The sequence below is a fragment of the Mustelus asterias genome, chromosome 16, assembly GCF_964213995.1.
Source record: "Mustelus asterias chromosome 16, sMusAst1.hap1.1, whole genome shotgun sequence".
Taxonomy (NCBI): Eukaryota; Metazoa; Chordata; class Chondrichthyes; order Carcharhiniformes; family Triakidae; genus Mustelus; species Mustelus asterias.
The window spans coordinates 76,509,715-76,532,598 of NC_135816.1; the positions used below are offsets into that span (position 1 = coordinate 76,509,715).

Genomic DNA, 22,884 nt, shown 5'->3' on the forward strand with positions numbered 1-22,884 from the left:
ACAAAGTTCTTGACCCTTATTAAATGGCAAAATCACTTCCGCCTGCCAGCATCTCAAAAGCCACAGTCACTGTGGATTGTTTTAGATTCTTGGCTTCATAATTCAATTCATTGAAGGTCAGAAACTGGGTATTCTGCAGCAAATGGGTCACCTCCTGACTCCCATAATCCTTGCCACCGCCTACAACAATAACTTGTTATATAGAGGAATTAGCCTCGTGGTATTATCGCTAGACTATGAATCCAGAAACTCAGCTAATGTTCTGGAAACCCGGGTTTGAATCCCGGCATGGCATGATGGAATTTGAATTCAATAAAAATATCTGGAATTAAGAATCTACTGATGACCACGAAACTATTGTCGAATGTTGGAAAAATCCATCTGGTTCACTAATGTCCTTTAGGGAAGGAAATCTGCCATCCTAACCAGGTCTGGCCTACATGCGACTCCAGAGCCACAGCAATGTGGTTGACTCTCAAATGCCCTCTGAACATGGGCAACTAGGGATGGGCAGCCAGCGATGCCCATGTCCCACGAATGAAAAAAAAAATCCCATATTAAGGGCAAATTGTGTCTAATTAATTTGACTGTGTTTTTCAATGTGGTAAGAGAGGGCTGATGAGCGTAATGTGGTTGATGTTAATACAGTTATAAAATGCTCCTGAACATGGACATTTTGTGAAATTTGACAAACAGGCTTATCCGAAAAGTTGAAGCCCATGGACTAAAAAGGAGAGTGGTAGTAGCATGGATATGAAGCTGGCTGAATAACAGGAATATCCACATCATGAATAACAGGAAGCAGAGAGTGATGAACAGTTATTTCTCAGATTGGAGGAAAGTGTATGGTGGGGTTCTCTTGGGGTCGGTAGGACCACTGCTCTTTTTGGTCTGTATTAATGTCTAAACTTGGCTACATGGGGCACGATATCAACATTTGCCGATGACAGCAAATTTGAAATACTGTGGAACTAATGAAAAGGATAGTGTTAAGCTTCAAGAGGACATTGATAGGCCTTCAAAAACTCTGCTGCCCGTGTCTCAACTTTCATCAAATCTCTTTCACATATCATCCCTCTGCTCACTTACCTACATTGATTCACAATAAACACAACTCAATTTAAAAATTACAAGATATCTGCACTCCTTTAATTCCGGCCTCTTTGAGTATTCCCGATTTTAATGGCTTGACAATTGATAGCTGTGTCTTCAGCTGCCAAGACACTACCCTACGTTCTGGGTTTCCCTTCTGAAACCTCTTCATCTCTCTATCACTTCCCTATGCTAAGACTCTCTTTAAAACTGAGCCTTTCGACTCGGTTTTGGGTCGAAGAATCGAGTAGCTTCTCATATGTCTCATTTTTATATTCTGCTTTCTAATGTCTCTGTGAAGCACCTTGGGGTGTTTTACTATATTAAAGGCACTTGCCTGGATCGATGCATTTCAAACAACACTGAAGGAGCTCAACACTATTTAGAATAAAGTATTCCATTTAATTGTCAGTTTATCCATCACTTTTAACCTTCAATCCTTCCACTACTAGTGCACTCTGGATATAGCGTGTACCATCTACATTGTGCACGATAGCAACTCAGCAAGGCTTCTTAGATATCACCACCAAATCTGTAACTTACATCACCTCGCTGGACATGGGCAGTAGAACATTATTACCCTCAAATTCTCCTCTTTATGACACATTACATTGACTTGGATATATATTGCCATTCCTTCACTGGAACTGGGACAAAATCCTGGGACTCCCCACCTATAGTATTTTTGAATAGGGAAACAGCCTTGTCGTGATAATGACAATAGACTAGTAATCCAGAGACCCAGGCTAATGTTGTGAGGACATGGGTGCTGGAATTTAAATTAAATGTGCAGATCCACAAGAGGTGGGTGAGATCCTAAATTAATATTTCTCATCAGTATTTACTGTCTTATTTGCACATCACGTAATTCTCCCCAATATTTTCTTCATGAACTGACCATAAGGTCCAATGAAGTCAACCATTTCCCAGTGTCTTGTTCTGATGCCCATTCTTGATGTGACTTGATTAGATGTTAATATCAGCATATTATTTGATTGTATGTGGGGCGGAGAGAAACACAGCTTGATTCGTTCTCCCCACTGCCTACAAGGTTCACTGGATAATTATCAGGAATTGCCAAAGGCACTAAGACAAACTCTAGTTTGGCACAGATTTGGAATTGAATCTGGGAGCCAAGGACTGTCTTCCTATAAGACCACAACAAATAGGAGCAGGAGTAAACCTGGCAGCTCATCCACTATTCAAATGGCCATGGCTGATCTTGGGTTTCAACTTCACTTTCGACCTGCTCCATTAATTCCGAGAGACCAAAAATCTGTCGAGCCAGCCTTCTATATTGAACGATGGGGTGGGGGTGTCCAGAACCAAGGCTCACAGTCTGAGGATACAGGGTAGACTGTTTAGGACGGAGATGAGGAGAAATTTCTTCACCCAGAGAGTGGTCAGCCTGTGGAATTCGTTAGCACAGAAAGTAGTTGAGGCCAAAACATTGTGGGTGGGATTTTACGGCCTCGCTCGACCCGAGACTGGAAAACCCAGCCCGAGGTCATCAGACCTTTCCATTGTCCACGCCTCGCCTGTACTGATTCCTGTGGCGGGCAGGGCGATAAAATTCTGGCATGAATGTTTTCAAAAAGCAGTTAGATATAGCACTTGGGGAGAAGGGAATCAAAGGAGGGGAAAGATGGGTTCAGGCTATTTACTTGGATGATCAGCCATGATCATAATGAATGGCAGAGCAGCTCGAAGGGCCAAATGACCTCCTCCTGCTCCTATTTTCTATGTTTCTGTGATGGAACATCCACAACCTTCTGGGTTGGAGAATTCCAAAGATTCACAATCTTTGAATGAAGTAGTTTCTCCATCTCAGTCCTAAATGATTGGCCCCTTATAAGAGCATAAGAACTAGGAACAGGAGTAAGCCATCTGGCCCTTCAAGTCTGTTCCACCATTCAATAAGATCATGGCTGATCTTTTCGTGGACTCAGTTCCACTAACCCACCTGCTTACCATAACCCTTAATTCTTTACTATCTATCTATCTTTGCCTTAAAATCATTCAACGAGATAGCCTCAACTACTTCACTGGGCAGGGAATTCCATAGATTCACAACCCTTTGAGTGAAGAAGTTCCTCCTCAACCCTCAGTCCTAGATCTGCTCCCTCATTTTGATGCTTTGCCGCCCCCCCCGCCAGTTCTAGTTTCACTCGGCAGTGGAAACAATCTCCCTGCTTCTATCTTATCGATTCCCTTCATAATTTTATATGTTTCATATATAGTCCCAGTCTACTCAGTCTCTCTCCATAAGCCAACCCTTTCAACTCCGGAATCAACCTAATGAATCTCCTCTGCACCCCCTCCAGTGCCAGTATATTCTTTGTCAAGCAAGGAGGCCAAAACTGTACACAGTACTCAAAGCGTGTCCTCACCAGCATCTTATACAGCTGCAACATAACCTCCCTGTTTTTAAACTTCATTCTTCTAACAATGAAGAACAAAATTCTATTTGCCTTCTTAATTCCTGCTGCACCTACAAATTAACTTTTTGCAACTCATGCACAAGGACACCCAGGTCCCTCTGTACAGCAGCATGCTGCAATTTTTTACCATTTAAATAGCAATCTAATTTGCTGTTATTCCTACCAAAATGGGTGACCTCACACAAACCAACATTGCACTCCATTTGCCAGATACTTGCCCATTCACTTAAACTATCTATATCCCTCTGCAGACTTTCAGTTTCCTCTGCATACTTTGTTCTACCACTCATCTTAGTGTCATCTGCGAACTGACAGACTACACTTGGTCCCTAACTCCCAACTATCTATGTACATTCTAAACAATTGCGGTCCCAACACTGATTCCTGAGGCACACCACTGGTCAGTGATCGCCAACCAGAAAATCACCCTTTTATCACCACTCTTTGGTTTCTGTTAGTTAACCAATCCTCTATCCATGCTAATACATTACCCATAACACCATGCACCTTTATCTTATGCAGCAGCCTTTTGTGGGGCACCTTACCCTGAGACTGTGCCCCCTTGTGTTTTAGATTCTCTGACCAATGGAAACCATGGGCGAAATCTGTGTTGGTTCTGGCGTGAAAGACGTGTTTTTCACGCCAGCATGCTTTTGGGCTGAATTTTAGTATTCATTAGTATTAATTCCTATTCCCAAGGGTTTCATGCCGCTCCAGCGGTGCATTCCCTCTGATTTACCAGCACTTAACAACTTTACTGCTGCAAGCTCTGTGAAGCTCCATATAAACAGCTCCCAGCACTTCTTCCACAATGACTCCAGGGGATGGCAACCAAGAAGCCAGCACCATGCTTTACAGAGACCAGACTAGTCAAGGGAATAGATAGGCAGAGGTGGGAAACCCTGTAACCACGCTTCAGGAGATGGCCTTCCAGCAGGGTGACCGCTCCCACCTGGGATGTAGTGGCAGCTCTGATGAGTGCAAGGGCACTACAGAAGAGGACGAAACAGCGTGTCAGAAGAAGATGAATGATTTTTATTCAACCAGGGTAAGTAAACCACCCCCAGTTTCGCACTGGACCCCCTCGCACACCCAACTCCTCCTCGCACCTTGGCCTCTGCCAACACCAGGCACCAGATTCCCCCCTCCTTCCCACAATTACCATTTCCTCTAGTAGCTGCTAAGCTCTGCACACTCGAGCTCCCACCCAAGCCCCGCCTGCCACATCTCATCACCGCCTTAAACGTCCACACTCCCACCTCAGCTCTCCCTATCCATGTCATGACAGGACAAACTAGAGTATAACAGAAGTCAGCATATACGGCCAGCTGGAGTCAAGTCAGAGGAAAGAGGATTGCATACCCTCACATGCATCAAGGAACTAGCCCTCGAGCTGGTCGGGGAGGAGGAAGAATGTGCCTGAACTGCGAGTGAAGTGACGGCAGCAAAGAAACATGAGAACCCTCAGCACAATTATTGTCATTCCTCAAGTCTCAAGTGAGAACAATGTTCCCTCCGTGTCCCATGTAATGCACTAATGCCATTAATGCAGGCCGACGCCAGAACAGGCTGGACCATCCTCACACCCTCTGGAACCACTGGACTCCAGCAGTACAGAGGGGGACATCTCCAACCCCACTGTGGAAGTTGTGTAACAGCTCTCACCCACATCCGGCATCAGCGCAGATACTCGCACCTCAGTGGGATCACTATGTTGACAGGCTTCTGGGTCACTCACTAGCAAGCACCTCACAGCTGACGATCCACAGGTGGAGGCAGGGGTGTCCTAGGGAACTGGCACTTGGAAGGATGAAAGAGTCTAGGATTCTGCTGAGCACCAGGCCGATGATGTGCCTCTGGGCCCGGCCGTCCACAGCTGCTGGAGCTGCAAAGGCAGTGTCGCGAGTCTCAGGAAGGGATGAAAGTAGTCCTCCTCGGACTGCAAGGCCGATTGGAGGAGTCCCATTACCTTCTCTCCGAGGAGATAATGCTGTCACTGCAACTCACCGAGGCCAACACTGCCAGATTGACGTCCACTGTGGAGACCTTGGTGCAGGACATGCACTCCATGGCAGGAGATGTCCTATATGTCCACTGTAGGGTGGCACAGTGGCATAGTGGTTAGCCTGCTACCTCACAGCACCAGGGACCCAGGTCTCACCGTGTCTGCGTGGGTTTCCTCTGAGGGCTCCCACAGTTCAAATATGCGCAGGTAAGGTGGATTGGCCATGTTAAATTTCCCCTTAGTGTACCAAGATGGGTAGGTTACAATAGGGTACGATGGGCAGCACGGTAGCACAGTAGTTAGCACTGCTGCTTCACAGCTCCAGGGACCTGGGTTCGATTCCCGGCTTGGGTCACTGTCTGTGTGGAGTTTGCACATTCTCCTCGTTCCTGCGTGGGTTTCCTCCGGGTGCTCCGCTTTCCTCCCACAGTCCAAAGATGTGCGGGTTAGGTTGATTGGCCATGCTAAAATTGCCCCTTAGTGACCTGGGATGCGTAGGTTAGAGGGATTAGTGGGTAAAATATGTAGGGATATGGGGGTAGGGCCTGGGTGGGATTGTGGTCGGTGCAGACTCGATGGGCCGAATGGCCTCTGTACTGTAGGGTTTCTATGATTTCTATGTTAGGGGGATTAACGGAGTAAATACATGGGGTTATGGGGATAGGGCCTGGTAGGATGCTCTGTCGGAGCGGTGGAGACTCGATGGGCAGAATGGCCTCCTTCTGCACTGTAGGGATTCTATGATTCAATGGTGCAGGGCTTTGACTGAATGATACAAGCACTGGTGGGAATCCATGAGTGTCTGTGCCGGAAGATGGCGGGGCTTCTGGATCTCACTGCAGCTGCCCCTCCATCAAGGGAACCTGAAGGGAAGGAGATTAGCAGAAGTACAACCTGGGTGTCTCCAGGCCATCTGTGAGCAACATGCCTCCAGCCCCTGACAGCGAGAACTGCAGCAGTTCAACATCTGTGCTGCCCGAAAGCAGGCCTGGACCCGCAAGGTCCCGGACACCCGCCAAAGTCATCTCAGGCCAAAAGGCCACCTCAACCTCAGCTGTGGATCCTGGGGTGACACCTAGATGTATGGGAGGGTGAGGAAGATTAAGATCACTTAATGGGCATGGGTGAATATCGGCACTATAGAAGTAAAGTTACCTTTTTGTTCTGAATGTTTGTCAATAAATTTCACTCTGTTCTCCCAGCCTGTCTGTTAATGCCACTGAGCTTAGGCGTATAACCACACATACCTGGTGCCTCATCCCTGTGGAGTGTGAGAAAGGCAATGTTATGTCCCTCCCACCCTCTTGCCAGCCCCCACTAAAGAAGGACACTTCCCCAGCTGCGATATGGACAGGAATCTTAGGGCCAAATCTTAGACGAACTTAGGGCCTTAATGCTCACGAGGAATTTGGATGTGGTTGCGGTGATAGAGACTTGGTTGAAAGAGGGACAGGACTGGCAGCTGAATATTCCGGGGTACAAGTGTTTTAGGCGAGACAGAGGAGGGGCCAAAAGAGGTGGGGGAGTAGCAGTATTAGTTGGAGAGCATATTACAGCGGTGTAGAGGGAGGACAATTCAGAGGGGTCGTGTAACGAGTCACTCTGGGTGGAGCTTAGAAACAGGAAGGGCGCAGTCACTATGTTGGGGGTATACTACAGGCCCCCCAACAGCCCAATGGAAGTGGAAGAACGGATATGTCAGGAGATACTGGATAGGTGCAGGAAAAATAGGGTTGTTGTAGTGGGAGACTTCAATTTCCCTGGTATAGACTGGAAATCGCGTAGGGCTGGGAGTCTGAATGGGGAGGAATTTGTAAAATGCGTACAGGAGGGTTCTTTGGAACAATATGTAGATAGCCCGACTAGAGAGGGGGCTATACTGGACCTAGTACTGGGGAATGAGCCCGGTCAGGTCTTCAAAGTTTCGGTAGGGGAACATGTGGCAAATAGTGACCATAATTCTGTTAGCTTTAGGATAGTGATGGAAAAGGATGAGTGCGAAACAGATGCGGGCGCATTTGGTTCGGCCGCATTTGGAATACTGCGTCCAGTTCTGGTCGCCACACTACCAGAAGGACGTAGAGGCTTTGGAGAGAGTACAGAGGAGGTTTACCAGGATGTTGCCTGGTATGGAGGGTCTTAGTTATGAGGAGAGATTGTTCTCCCTGGAAAGACGGAGGATGAGGGGAGACTTAATAGAGGTGTATAAAATTATGAAAGGCATAGATAGGGTGAACGGCGGGAAGCTTTTCCCCAGGTCGGTGGTGACGTTCACGAGGGGTCATAGGTTCAAGGTGAAGGGGGGGAGGTTTAACACAGATATCAGAAGGACATATTTTACACAGAGGGTGGTGGGGGCCTGGAATGCGCTGCCAGGCAAGGTGGTGGAGGCGGACACACTGGGAACGTTTAAGACTTATCTAGATAGCCATATGAACGGAGAGGGAATGGGGGGATACAAAAGAATGGTCTAGTTTGGACCAGGGAGCGGCACGGGCTTGGAGGGCCGAAGGGCCTGTTCCTGTGCTGTATTGTTCTTTGCCCCAAGGGTAAGGTGATGGATTGGGGGAAGGCTAACTTTAGTGGGATTAGGCAGAAATTGGCAGCTCTTGATTGGGAGAGGCTGTTTGAGGGTAAATCCACATCTGGCATGTGGGAGTCTTTTAAGGAACAGTTGTTACGGCTACAGGACAGGCATGTGCCTGTAAAAAAGAAGGATAGGAAGGCTAGGATTCGAGAACCGTGGATAACCAGGGAAATTGAGGGACTGGTCAAAAAGAAAAGAGAGGCGTATGTTAGGTCCAGGCAGCTAAAAAAGGAGGGAGCTCTGGAGGAGTACAAAGAAAGTAGGAAAGAACTCAAACGGGGAATTAGAAGGGCAAAAAGGGGTCACAAAATGTCCTTGGCAGACAGGATTAAGGAGAATCCCAAGGCATTTTATTCATACATTAGGAACAAAAGGGTTGTCAGGGAAAAAATCGGACCTCTCAGGGACAAAAGTGGGGAATTAGGCTTAGAGCCCAAAGAAGTAGGGGAGATCCTAAATGAATACTTTGGGTCGGTATTCACAAAGGAGAGGGATGTGTTGACTGGGAGTGTCTCGGAGGGGAGTGTGGAACTGTTGGAGAAAATCTCCATTACAAGAGAGGAAGTGTTAGGTTTGTTAGAGAATTTAAAGACTGACAAATCCCCAGGGCCTGATGGAATCTATCCAAGGCTGCTCAGGGAGACGAGAGATGAAATCACTGGGCCTCTGACGCAAATCTTTGTCTCGTCACTGGACACAGGTGAGGTCCCAGAGGATTGGAGGATAGCTAATGTGGTCCCGTTATTTAAGAAGGGTAGGAAGGATAACCCGGGTAATTATAGGCCGGTGAGCTTGACGTCCGTGGTGGGGAAGTTGTTGGAGAAGATTCTTAGAGATAGGGTGTATGCGCATTTAGAAAGGAATAAACTCATTAACGATAGTCAGCATGGTTTTGTGAGAGGGAGGTCATGCCTCACTAACCTGGTGGAGTTTTTTGAAGAAGTGACCAGAATGGTTGACGAGGGAAGTGCCGTGGATGTCGTCTATATGGACTTTAGTAAAGCGTTTGACAAAGTCCCTCATGGTAGGCTGGTGAAAAAGGTTGGATCTCATGGGATAAAGGGGTAGGTGGCTAGATGGGTGGAGAACTGGCTTGGTCACAGAAGACAGAGGGTGGTAGTGGAAGGGTCTTTTTCTGGCTGGAGGCCTGTGACTAGTGGTGTTCCGCAGGGCTCTGTATTGGGACCACTGCTGTTTGTGATTTATATAAACGATTTGGAAGAAGGTGTAACTGGGGTGATCAGTAAGTTTGCGGACGACACAAAATTGGCAGGACTTGCAGATAGTGAGGAGCATTGTCAAAGGCTACAGAAAGATATAAATAGGCTGGAAATTTGGGCAAAGAAATGGCAGATGGAGTTCAATCCTGATAAATGCGAAGTGATGCATTTTGGTAGAAATAATGTAGGGAGGAGCTATACGATAAATGGCAGAACCATAAAGGGTGTAGATACGCAGAGGGACCTGGGTGTGCAAGTCCACAGATCCTTGAAGGTGACGTCACAGGTGGAGAAAGTGGTGAAGAAGGCATATGGCATGCTTGCCTTTATAGGACGGGGCATAGAGTATAAAAGTTGGGGTCTGATGTTGCAGATGTATAAAACGTTGGTTCGGCCGCATTTGGAATACTGCGTCCAGTTCTGGTCGCCACACTACCAGAAGGACATGGAGGCTTTGGAGAGAGGACAGAGGAGGTTTACCAGGATGTTGCCTGGTATGGAGGGGCTTAGTTATGCGGAGAGATTGGGTAAACTGGGGTTATTCTCCCTGGAAAGACGGAGGATGAGGGGAGACTTAATAGAGGTGTATAAAATTATGAAAGGCATAGATAGGGTGAACGGTGGGAAGCTTTTCCCCAGGTCGGTGGTGACATTCACGAGGGGTCATAGGTTCAAGGCGAAGGGGGGGAGGTTTAACACAGATATCAGAAGGACATATTTTACACAGAGGGTGGTGGGGGCCTGGAATGCGCTGCCAAGCAAGGTGGTGGAGGTGGACACACTGGGAACGTTTAAGACTTATCTAGATAGCCATATGAACGGAGTGGGAATGGAGGGATACAAAAGAATGGTCTAGTTTGGACCAGGGAGCGGCACGGGCTTGGAGGGCCGAAGGGCCTGTTCCTGTGCTGTATTGTTCTTTGTTCTTTGAATCCAGGAAGGTGTACATGGGAAGCGATGTCTGCATACCAGCTCTCACAACCCCTTTAGAGCAAGGGGCGGCCTGACATGAGTGGTAGAGAAGATCTGCCACTGATCCCTCCTGACCCCTCCCCCCGAAATAGCAATTCTGGGACCCCCAACCCAAGTTGAACCTATCCGTGTCCCCTGAGTCCTCTCTGGTGCCCCCTGAACAGTGCACACAGTGGAGGGTGCTGACTGCCTGAGCCTTCACCTCCGATGCCCCCCTTGGTGGTGAAGACGTCAGATTCACGCTTCTGTAGACCTGTTATAAATGGCGCCAATGTGACGTCACACCGATGGCAGCTGAAAATTCTTTGCGGGCTCAATATCTGGTGATAGTGCTCAATAATTATGTGTTAATGTGTTAAAATGAGTGTATTGTGGTCCCGTGGCATGTTTCACGCCACTACACAGGTGAGGGGCCAGTAAGATCAGACCTCAGAAACTCGCCGGCACGAATCACGCCCTCTGGATTTTGAGTATCCACCGCCACTCCCACAGACGAAGAGTGCAAGCTCAAAATCGTCCCCATGTCTCAGTATCTACCCTTCAGATTCTTGAAGGTTTCAATGAGATTGCCTCTTGTTTCTCTAATCTCCAGAGAATATAAAGCCAATTTATTCAGTCTCTCATCATAGGAAAATCCTCTCAACCCAGGAAGCAACTTAGTGAATCTTTTATTGACCACTTGCAATGCAAATATATCCTTCTTTAATACAGAGACTAAAATTGTACACAGTTTTTCAGACGTGACCTCACCAAAGCACTGTACAATTGAAGCAAGACTTCTTTATTCCTGTACTCCAATCCCTTTACAGTAAAGGCCAACATACCATTTCCCTTCCTAATTGCTTGCTGCACCTGCCTTTTTTTTTGCATTCCTTGCATGAGCATACCAAAGTTCCTCTTCTTAATGAAACAATTGTACTGTTAGAAGGATTTACAATGTAACATGCAAAGGTTATTTCAATTATGACATATTGGGGAATATTGGGGAAACTGGGGTTGTTCTCCTTGGAAAGACGGAGGATGAGGGGAGACTTAATAGAGGTGTATAAAATTATGAAAGGCATAGATAGGGTGAACGGTGGGAAGCTTTTCCCCGGGTCGGTGGTGACGTTCACGAGGGGTCATAGGTTCAAGGTGAAGGGGGGGAGGTTTAACACAGATATCAGAAGGACATATTTTACACAGAGGGTTGTGGGGGCCTGGAATGTGTTGCCGGGCAAGGTGGTGGAGGCGGACACACTGGGAACGTTTAAGACTTATCTAGACAGCTATATGAACGGAGTGGGAATGGAGGGATACAAAAGAGTGGTCTAGTTTGGACCAGGGAGCGGCGCGGGCTAATTGTTCTTTGTTTCTCATTTCAAGGCTTCATTCTATGATCATCTTGCTGGTGCCAGTACAGAGCGAGACTGCGGATAGTTGGGAACCTGTTCGTAAAGCAGAAGTGGAAATGAATAGGGTTGGGAAGCATTTTCCGATCGGGGCCAGTGTGATCTCCTGGACGCGTTTCGATCGCCACAGGGGGTCGGAGAGGAATTTCCCAGATTTTTTTTTCCCCATATTGGCCCTGGGGTTTTCACTCTGGGTTTTCGCCTCTCCCTGGAGAGCTCCAACGGGTGGCTCGTTGGTCTCGGGGTGTGATTCTTGCTTTGGGCGTAGCATTAAAATGCGAGAGGTCCCGGGTTCAAATCCCGGACGAGCCCAGGCAGGCTTTTTTCTATCGGGCGGCACGGTAGCACAGTGGTTAGCACTGCTGCTTCACAGCTCCAGGGTCACGGGTTCGATTCCCGGCTTGGGTCACTGTCTGTGTGGAGTTTGCACATTCTCCTCGTGTCTGCATGGGTTTCCTCCGGGTGCTCCGGTTTCCTCCCACAGTCCAAAGATGTGCGGGTTAGGTTGATTGGCCAGGTTAAAAAAAAAAAAAATTGCCCCTTAGAGCCCTGAGATGTGTGGATTAGTGGGTAAATATGTGGGGGTAGGGCCTGGGTGGGATTGTGGTCGGTGCAGACTCGATGGGCCGAATGGCCTCCTTCTGCACTGTAGGGTTTCTATGATCTCACATGGTCTGGAATGGGGGGGTGGGGGTGAGTTAATAGGTTGTGATGAACAAAGCACCGTAGCTGTGAGGGACAGCTCGGTGGATAGGATATTAGGATGTAGATAGGCTGGAAAATTGGGCGGGGATCCTGGATTCAGGATTCAATCCTGGACCGGGGAGCGGCGCGGGCTTGGAGGGCCGAAGGGCCTGTTCCTGTGCTGTATTGTTCTTCTTTGTTCTTATATGTAAAATATATGTAAAAAAAACTGTGCAATATTACCTAACTGAAACCAATTTGTTGTTTCTGTTCAAAATTCTACTGTTTATTTTTTAATCTAATTCCATTATATATATTTATACATATTTATTTAGTTTTTGTTCATCTGAAGTCTCGTGCAAACTTTCTGATTGGGTTGGTGTGAAAAATATCTAACGTGACATAATGTGCAAAAATTCACCTGCCTTTCAGCCACTGTGGGAGTTCCTGATTACAACCCAGTAACATACAAAATGAGGCAATCCATAATTAAGACAGATAATGCATGTCAGAATATTGCAGACCTCACTGCACTAGCTCCAGCTGCTGCCCAGAAGGCCTCCACCACTTTTATCTGCATTTCCTGTCAAGAATAGGTTTAGGTCCTTGTCATGTCTCTTCCTGTATTCCCACAACACATACAGTCATAGAATCATTGAATCCCTACAGTGTAGAAAGAGGCCATTCAACCCACTGAGTCTGCACTGACTCTCTGACAGAATATCTTAACCAGGCCCACCACCCCACTTTAGCCCATGGCTAATCCATCTAATGTATACATCTTGGGAAACTAAGGGGCAATTTCCCACGGTCAATCGACCTAAAATGCACATTTTTGGACTGTGGAAGGAAATCGTTGGGGTCTTTTAAGAGACTTCTGGATGAGTACATGGGATTTAATGGGATTGAGGGCTATAGATAGGCCTAGAGGTGGGGATGTGATCGGCGCAACCTGTGGGCCGAAGGGCCTGTTTGTGCTGTGGCTTTCTATGTTCTATGTTCTAAATCGGAGCACCCGGCGGAAACCCACGAAGACATGGGGAGAATGTGCAAATGTCCACATAGACAGTCACCCAAGGGTACCTGCTGCTGTGAGGCTGCAGTGTTAACCACTGTGCAATCATGCAGTCATGATGTGGAGATGTTGGCGTTGGAATGGGGTAAACACAGTAAGAAGTCTCACAACACCAGATTAAAGACCAACAGGTTTATTTGGTAGCAAAAGCCACTAGCTTTCGGAGCGCTGCTCCTTCGTCAGGTAAGTGGGAGTTCTGTTCACAAACAGGGCATAAAAAGACACAAACTCAATTTACAGAATAATGGTTGGAATGTGAGTCTTTACAGGTAATCAAGCCTTAAAGGTACAGACAATGTGAGTGGAGGGAGCGTTAAGCACAGGTTAAAGAGATGTGTATTGTCTCCAGACAGGACAGTTAGTGAGATTTTGCAAGTCGTGGGGGTTACAGATAGTGTGACATGAATCCAAGACCCCGGTTGAGGCCGTCCTCATGTGTGCGGAACTTGGCTATCTGTTTCTGCTCAGCGACTCTGCGTTGTCGTGTGTCGTGAAGGCCGCCTTGGAGAATGCTTACCTGAAGATCAGAGGCCGAATGTCCGTGACTGCTGAAGTGTTCTCCAACAGGAAGAGAACAGTCTTGCCTGGTGATTGTCGAGCGGTTCATTCATCTGTTGTCATAGCGTTTGCACAGTCTCCCCAATGTACCATGCCTCAGGACATCCTTTCCTGCAGTGTATCAGGTAGACAACGTTGGCCAAGTTGCAAGTGTATGTACCGTGTACCTGGTGGATGGTGCTCTCACTTGAGATGATGGCATTCATGTCGATGATCCGGCACGTCTTGCAGAGGTTGCTGTGGCAGGGTTGTGTGGTGTCGTGGTCACTGTTCTCCTGAAGTCTGGGTAGTTTGCTGCGGACAATGGTCTGTTTGAGGTTGTGCGGTTGTTTGAAGGCAAAAAGTGGGGGTGTGGGGATGGCCTTGGCGAGATGTTCGTCTTCATTTTGACATGTTGAAGGCTCCGGAGAAGATGCCGTGGCTTCTCTGCTCCGGGGAGGTACTGGACGACGAAGGGAATTATAGACCGGTGAGTCTCACTTCTGTTGTCGGCAAGATGTTGGAAAAAATTATAAGGGATAGGATTTATAGTTATTTGGAGAGTAATGAATTGATAGGTGATAGTCACCATGGTTTTGTGGCAGGTAGGTCGTGCCTTACTAACCTTATTGAGTTTTTTGAGAAAGTGACCAAGGAGGTGGATGGGGGCAAGGCAGTGGACGTGGTATATATGGATTTTAGTAAGGCGTTTGATAAGGTTCACCATGGTAGGCTTCTGCAGAAAATGCAGATGTATGGGATTGGGGGTGATCTAGGAAATTGGATCAGGAATTGGCTAGCGGATAGGAAACAGAGGGTGGTGGTTGATAGTAAATATTCATCATGGAGTGCGGTTACAAGTGGTGTACCTCAGGGATCTGTTTTGGGGCCACTGCTGTTTGTAATATTTATTAATGATCTGGATGAGGGTATAGTTGGGTGGATTAGCAAATTTGCTGATGACACCAAAGTCGGTGGTGTGGTAGACAGTGAGGAAGTTTGCAGGAAGACTTAGACAGGTTGCAAAGTTGGGCCGAGAGGTGGCGGATGGAGTTTAATGCGGAGAAGTGTGAGGTAATTCACTTTGGTAGGAATAACAGATGTGTTGAGTATAGGGCTAACGGGAGGACTTTGAATAGTGTGGAGGAGCAGAGGGATCTAGGTGTATGTGTGCATAGATCCCTGAAAGTTGGGAATCAAGTAGATAAGGTTGTTAAGAAGGCATATGGTGTCTTGGCGTTTATTGGTAGGGGGATTGAATTTAGGAGTCGTAGCGTTATGTTGCAACTGTACACAACTCTGGTGCGGCCGCACTTGGAGTACTGTGTGCAGTTCTGGTCCCCACATTACAGGAAGGATGTGGAGGCTTTGGAGAGGGTGCAGAGGAGGTTTACCAGGATGTTGCCTGGTATGGAGGGGAGATCCTATGAGGAGAGGCTGAGGGATTTGGGATTGTTTTCGCTGGAAAGGCGGCGGCTAAGAGGGGATCTTATTGAAACATATAAGATGATTAGAGGTTTAGATAGGGTGGATAGTGATAGCCTTTTTCCTCTGATGGAGAAATCCAGCACGAGGGGGCATGGCTTTAAATTGAGGGGGGGTAGTTATAGAACCGATGTCAGGGGTAGGTTCTTTACCCAGAGGGTGGTGAGGGATTGGAATGCCCTGCCAGCATCAGTTGTAAATGCGCCTAGTTTGGGGGCGTTTAAGAGATCCGTAGATAGGTTCATGGACGAAAAGAAATTGGTTTAGGTTGGAGGGTCACAGTTTTTTTTTTAACTGGTCGGTGCAACATCGTGGGCCGAAGGGCCTGTTCTGCGCTGTAATGTTCTATGTTCTATGTTCTATGTTCTACTCTGTCCACCGTGTCCTGTGTTTGTCTTCTGAGGAGGTCGGTGCGGTTTCTCGCTGTGGCGCGTCGAAACTGTCGATTGATGAGTTGAGCGCCATATCCTGTTCTTATGAGGGCATCTTTCAGCGTCTGGAGGTGTCTGTTGCGATCCTCCTCATCTGAGCAGATCCTGTGTATACGGAGGGCTTGTTCGTAATGGAGGCTTCTTTAACGTGTTTAGGGTGGAAGCTGGAGAAGTGGAGCATCGTGAAGTTATCAGTGGGCTTGCGGTAACAGTGAAGTGCTGAGGTGACCGTCCTTGATGGAGATGCCTATGTCCATGAATGCAACCGATTCCGGAGAGTAGTCCATGGTGAGCCTGATGGTGGGATGGAACTTGTTGATGTCATCATATAGTTGTTTCAGTGATTGTTCACCATGAGTCCAAAGGAAGAAAATGTCCTCGATGTATCTAGTGTATAGCATTGGTTGAAGGTCCTGTGTGGTGAAGAGGCTGGTGTCCCATCACATTCACTGCTCCCGACTTTCTTCCAACCCCCACTGATGCTTGATTTCAAAGAACAAAGAAGATTACAGCACAGGAACAGGCCCTTCGGCCCTCCAAGCCTGCATCGACCATGCTGCCCGACTGAATTAAAATACCCTTCCCTTCCGGGGACCGTATCCCTCTATTCCCATCCTATTCATTTATTTGTCAAGATGCCCCTTAAATGTCACTATCGTATCTGCTTCCACTGCCTCTCCCGGCAGCAGGTTCCAGGCACCCACCACCCTCTGTGTGAAAAAATTGCCTCATACATCTCCTTTAAACCTTGTCCCTCGCACCTTAAACCTATGCCCCCCTAGTAATTTACTCTTCCACCCTCGGAAAAAGCTTCTGACTATCCACTCTGTCCATGCCCCTCATAATCTTGTAGACTTCTATCAGGTCGCCCCTCAATCTCCATCGTTCCAGTGAGAACAAACCAGGTTTCTCCAACTTCTCCTCATAGCTAATGCCCTCCATACCAGACAACATCTTGGTAAATCTTTTCTGTACCCTCTCCAAAGCCTCCACATCCTTCTGGTAGTTTGGCGACCAGAATTGAACCTTATATTCCAAGTACGGCCTAACTAAAGCTGTAACATGACTTGCCAATTTTTAAACTCGATGCCCCGGCCAATGAAGGCAAGCATGCCGTATGCCTTCTTGACTACCTTCTCCACCTGCATTGCCACTTTCAGTGACCTGTGTACCTGTACATCCAGATCCCTCTGCCTATCAATACTCTTAAGGATTGTGCTATTTACTGTATATTTCCTAACTGTATTAGACCTTCCAAAATGCATTACCTCACATTTGTCCGGATTAAACTCCATCTGCATTCTCTCTGCCCAAGTCTCCAACCAGTCTATGTCCTGCTGTATCCTCTGACGGTCCTCATCGCTATCCACAAATCTACCAACCTTTGTGTCATCCGCAAACTTACTAATCAAACCAGTTACATTTGCCTCCAAATCATTTATATATGTTACAAACAACAAAGGTCCCAGCACTGATCTCTGAGGAATGCCACTTGTCACAGCCCTCCATTCAGAAACGCACCCTTCCACTGCTACCCTCTGTCTTCTATGACCGAGCCAGTTCTGTATTCACCTTGCCAGCTCACCTCTGATCCCAAGTGACTTCATCTTCTGCACCAGTCTGCCATGAGGGACCTTGTCAAAGGCCTTACTGAAGTCCATGTAGACAACATCCACTGCCCGACCCTCATCAATTATCTTCGTCACTTCCTCGAAAAACTCGATCAAGTTAGTGAGGCATGACCTCCCCTTCACAAAATCAGGTTGCCTCTTGCTAATATGTCCACTTATTTCCAAGTGGGAGTAAATCCTGTCTTGAAGAATTCTCTCCAATAATTTCCCTACCACTGACGTCAGGCTCAGCGGCCTGTAATTATCTGGATTATTCTTGCTACCTTTCTTAAACAAAGGAACAACATTGGCTATTCTCCAATCCTCTGGTGCCTCCCCTGTAGCCAGTGAGGATACAAAGATTTCTCTCAAGGTCCCAGCAATTTCCTCTCTTGCTTCTTTCAGTATTTTGGGGTATATCCCATCAGGCCCTGGGGACTTGTCTACCTTAATGTTTCTCAAGAACCCCAACACCTCCTCCTTTTTGATCTCAACATGACTCAAACTATCTACACATCCTTTCCCAGGCTTATCATCCACCAAGTCCTTCAAGTTCGCAGCCGAGCGGAGGGCAGAGAGGGAGCAGGGCGTCGGCCAGGAGAGGGGGAAGCCAGGTGGGTGTTTACTCGATTCTGAGGGGATTTAAGAGGGAGTTGGTGAAGGGGAGAGACAATATATAATATCTCATATGAAGGGGAAAGTTTTTAGGGAAGATTTGTCCAGGCAGTGAGGGGAGCCGTTGGGTTTTGTTGTTTTGTGCGGAAGAGGAAGTTTTTTTTCTGGGTGTAAGATTAGGGGGGTTTGGCATCGCAGTTTATTGGGCAGCTGCGAAGGGTGGGCGTTGGGCCTCGGGGCGGGTGGGCTGACAGGTGACAGTGGGCGTTTGGTGAGGGGCGGTCGGCCGCGGAGGGAGGGAGCGCGTCCACCATTTTGTGAAGATCAGTGGTGGGTAGCGAGAGGGTGGGAAGCGGGTGGCTATTTTGGGGAGGGCGGCTGTCATGTGAGGCGCGGGGGCAGTTGGGGTGGCTATCTTGTCCAGGTCGGGTTTAAGGATCGGGCCGTCATCTTGTGCAGTTTGGGTTGAAGGGTCGGGCGGCCATTTTGTGTTAGTCCACTTAAGCGGACCGGGCCGCCATTTTGTGAAGGGCGTGGTGAGCCAGCTGTCCGCCATTTTGTGAAGAGCATGGCTGGTCGCCATTCTGTTAAGTCCCACTCATCGTTTTTTACCCTTTGAGGTGGTCATTCTTGTTGCGATGTCAAGGCTGCTGCTTTATGCAGCTCGGGTGGGGAATAAGAGCATTTTGGATGGGATAGTCAAGTGGCTCTTTTTGGAGGTGGGGACAAAGACAGTCAAAATAAAAGGAGCAAATTCTGCTGATACTAGAATTTGAAGGACGGCTTAAAAAAAAACTTCCATTCTTTGGTCTGGCAACAAAACCATGTTGAATCGACTTTTATATCTTTTAATGTAATACAATTAGAACTTTCACATCAGGAATAGGCCACCAAGTTTAACAAACCCATCTCTTTTCCACGGATCAATTCCTTGTACCTATTCGTCTCATCTTTCTTTTTTTTGAAAATCTAATCTCGGTACATTTTGATCCCATTTATATTTATATTGTTAGCTTCCATTATGTTCCCTGAAAACTGATATCAGAACTCTCCTATTCTTTGGGAGAAAAGTTTCCCCAACTTCCATTCTTCCTCTGAACTGGATAATCTTTTTGATTTATGTCTCCTGGAATTTGAAGCCTCACCAGAGTCAACAATGTATTCAAACAACTAGAAGTCTTTAGGTGTTTCTGAATATGATATCTGAATGAGATATATGGAAGCATACATGCCAGAGACACATGTTTGCACACAAGCACACGCACTCAGGCACATATACTCACACATGCGCAAACACTCATATATACGTATAAACTTGCAACAAAGCATATCACCCTCAGCCCAGCAGCTCTGAAGTTCGTACCATAAGTGGAAATCATTTTGCTGGCTTCTCTGAACAGTAGAATTCCATTTGGCGATGATACTTCAAAATTCAATCTTTGTGACCTATAATATATAAAAAACACAATCAAAAGATTGATAATAACAGTCAAATGAACACACAGACATCTTTGCACAAAAGATGACTGAAACATGGAACATGCAGGTATCAATTAAGAAAGGACTAAGTGCAGCAACAGAGGGATTGTAGTGCATCATTGGACGATGGATTAAGATGGGCTGGACAGACTTCTGGTAATCTAGTGCGGTTATATGAGATAGGCAGTTGGGTGTCTTGAAGTCTAAGCTAACTAAACTGTTTATAATCACTTTAAAACGTGTGGTTTCTCAAAATAAAATTTACTTTTGACAAAACTATGGGACAACTTCACCATTCCATTACATTTTATACAACAGGTGGTATTTTCAAAAATTTGACTGGGTACTTTTTGAGACAGTCCTGTGTACTACAATTCTCGAGATACTGGGCACAATTCACCCGAATTAGTTCTAAGTGTTGCTGCCATGGGGAAAACTGGCGTGCTAACCGTTGGCTTTGGCAGCACTGAACAGGCCCCATTCAAACGATGTAAATAGCCCAGCACTTCCCCCACGTGAATCACACTGACTTACCGACTCCGCCAGCAGCTGATTCATTGGAGTCAGGAATCAGCCATTAGCCCTCTACAAGGGGAAGCAGCATATAATTGCTCCCTTCAGCACCCACCCTCATTCAAGGCAGCAACATAGCAGCAAGAAGACCTGCCCCAAGCTCTTGGACGCATACGTGGACTGGATGCTGGGATGCCATGGAGCAGAGGAGGATCACTTTCTTTCCAATGATTAGCAAGAGATTACCTGCCAACGTGATGAAAAAAGTCTGAGTGTGATGGTGGAGGGGATCAGTTCCAGCAGCCTCACCAAGAGGACCAGACTTTATGATCAATGCTGCAAGAAGATGAATTACCTCCTCCGAGCTGTATCTCTGAGATGCTCCTGGTATCATGCCTGTCTGGAATATTACCCTAAATCCTTACAATCTTTAAACACCCGAATTGCCAGCATCTCCCTTAATGCCCCCCAGAAATCCCCATCACAAACTCTCAAATGCTAGGCCCAGTGCCCACGCATGCCACCTGCTGTAACCCCCCACCCCCTCCATACCTTCCAGGCCACCGACTCACAATGTCCTCTTTGTGTCCCTAAAGGACAAGATAGCACACAATTGGAGAGAGCATGAGATGATGGGTGGGCACATGCCCAAGTTACGAGTCTTCACTCCTTTGCTGGAAATCATGGGGGAAGTTCTGGAGCGAGCAGTGAACATAGGAACATAGAAATTAATAACAGAAGTCGGCAAGTTCAGCCCTTTGAGCCTGACATTCAATCAGATCATGACTGATCTCTTCCTGGTCTCAAATACACCTCCCCACCTGCTCCCCATATCCCTTCATCCCTGTTTTAATTAGAAATATGTCTATCTCCCTCCTGAAACCATTCAGTGGTTCAGACTCCACCGCACTATGGGGTAGCGAGTTCCACAAATTCACCACCTTCTGCGAGAAGTAGTTCTGCCTCATCTCAGTTTTAAATCTAATGCCTCTCAACCTCTTGTTCTAGATTCCTCATAAGAGGAAACAATTGATCTACATTTAATTTATCAATCCCTTTTAAAATGTCATATTCCTCGATCAGATCCCTCTCATCCTTCTAAACTCCAGTGAGTACAAGCCCAAACTGTTTAATCTCTCCTCATACGCCAATCCCTTCATTCCCGGAATCAATCTGGCCAACCTCCTCTGAACTGCCTCCAATGCCACCACATCCTTCCTCTCATAAGGAGACCAAAAATGGATATGATACTCCAGATGTGGTCTCACGAACACCCTTTACAATTGCAACAATACTTCTCGCCTTTTATACTCCAGTCCTTTTGCAATAAATGCCAATATCCCATTTGCTTTTTTTATTATGCGCTGCACCTGCGTACCGACTTTCTGTGATTCATGAGCATAAGATACCTTCATGGATCCCTCTGCCTGGATGCATTTTGAATCTGCTTTCCATTTAGATAATAATTTGCCTTTCTATTTTTTCTGCCAAAATGGACTGCCTCACACTTATCCACATTAAACTCCATCTGCTGAATTTTGGCCCATTCTCCTAGCCTATCTGTATCCTTCTATATATCCTCTTCACTGCCTGCTTTCCCACTTATTTTAGTATCATCAGCAAATTTTGGTATGTTACTGCTTGTAGATCATTTATATAGATTGTAAACAGTTGAGATCTGAGGATTGACCCCTGCGGCACCCCGCTAGTTACATTTCGCCAATAAGAGAAGGACCCATTTATCCCAACCCTCTGCTTTCTGTCGGTCAGTGACAACAATCCCACCCAGGCCCTATCCCCATAACCTCACATATTTACCCTACTAATCCCTCTGACACTGAGGGGCAATTTAGCATGGCCAATCAACCTAACCCGCACATCTTTGGACTGTGAGAGAAAACCAGAGCACCTAGAGGAAACCCAGGCAGACACGGGAGGACATGCAAACTCCACACAGTCACCCAAGGCCGGAATTGAACCCGGTCCCTGGCACTGTAAGGCAGCAGTGCTAACCACTGTGTCATTATGCCACCTTTATTCTCTGGACTCCCCATGTGACCTGGTGTCTGGGGCAGAGTGGGGATCTGAGCCATCACTGCCATCTGACCCTGAACCCAGGGAGGAGCACACAAAGGACCCCTCTGTTGTCGATCCTGGGGGTGGGATTGAGGAAGATTCAGGGCTGGTAGATGGGAGACTTGGACCCGGAAGACTACTGTGTGGAGGAGGTCAGCTGCTCAGTCAGTGGTGGGCACATGGGATGAGTTGGAGTCTATCTGTAGCGAGGTGGTGGACTCCCTCATGTCCCCCACTGAGTCACTCCTCATCCCCCCTGGGAAACTCCGGGACCTTTTACTCTCCCATCACGGTCGCAGGGATTGCGTGCAGCTAGACCTCGCCGGCTGGTCAGATCTGGTGCTGCTGGTCCAGTGCGCCTATGCCAAAGGGGCAATGGACTCGGACCAAAATGAGCGACGCCGGCTAAGTGGTTTTCTAAATGGGCGCCTTGCACCACTGTTCCCTCTGAACATTAAAAGGTGGTGTTGGTGACAGATGCACAGTAATTTTGAGATGAAGGTGTCCATAGCCTGCCTCAATGGCTTCAGCAGCAGAGAGGCTCATTCCAGGTTCCAGAATTTCTTGGTCTTCCGGCATGGGAAGCATGCCACCTGCAAGAGACCCAAGTGCCTCCTGCAGTGGCGGCAGGGGGGAGGGAAGGCATTTACATGAGTCACCTAACACTTAGT

General features: G+C 47.2%; 1 protein-coding gene across 1 annotated transcript in view; it reads right to left on the reverse strand.

Annotated features, from left to right (window-relative positions):
• Nucleotides 1-22,884, reverse strand: part of LOC144505369 (ran-binding protein 17-like) — a 1,005,849-nt gene that overhangs the window by 231,490 nt on the left and 751,475 nt on the right. The window contains exon 23 of the mRNA XM_078231487.1: nucleotides 19,509-19,591. Within this exon, the coding sequence (XP_078087613.1) occupies nucleotides 19,509-19,591 (83 nt within the window). The remainder of the gene's footprint in view (nucleotides 1-19,508; nucleotides 19,592-22,884) is intronic.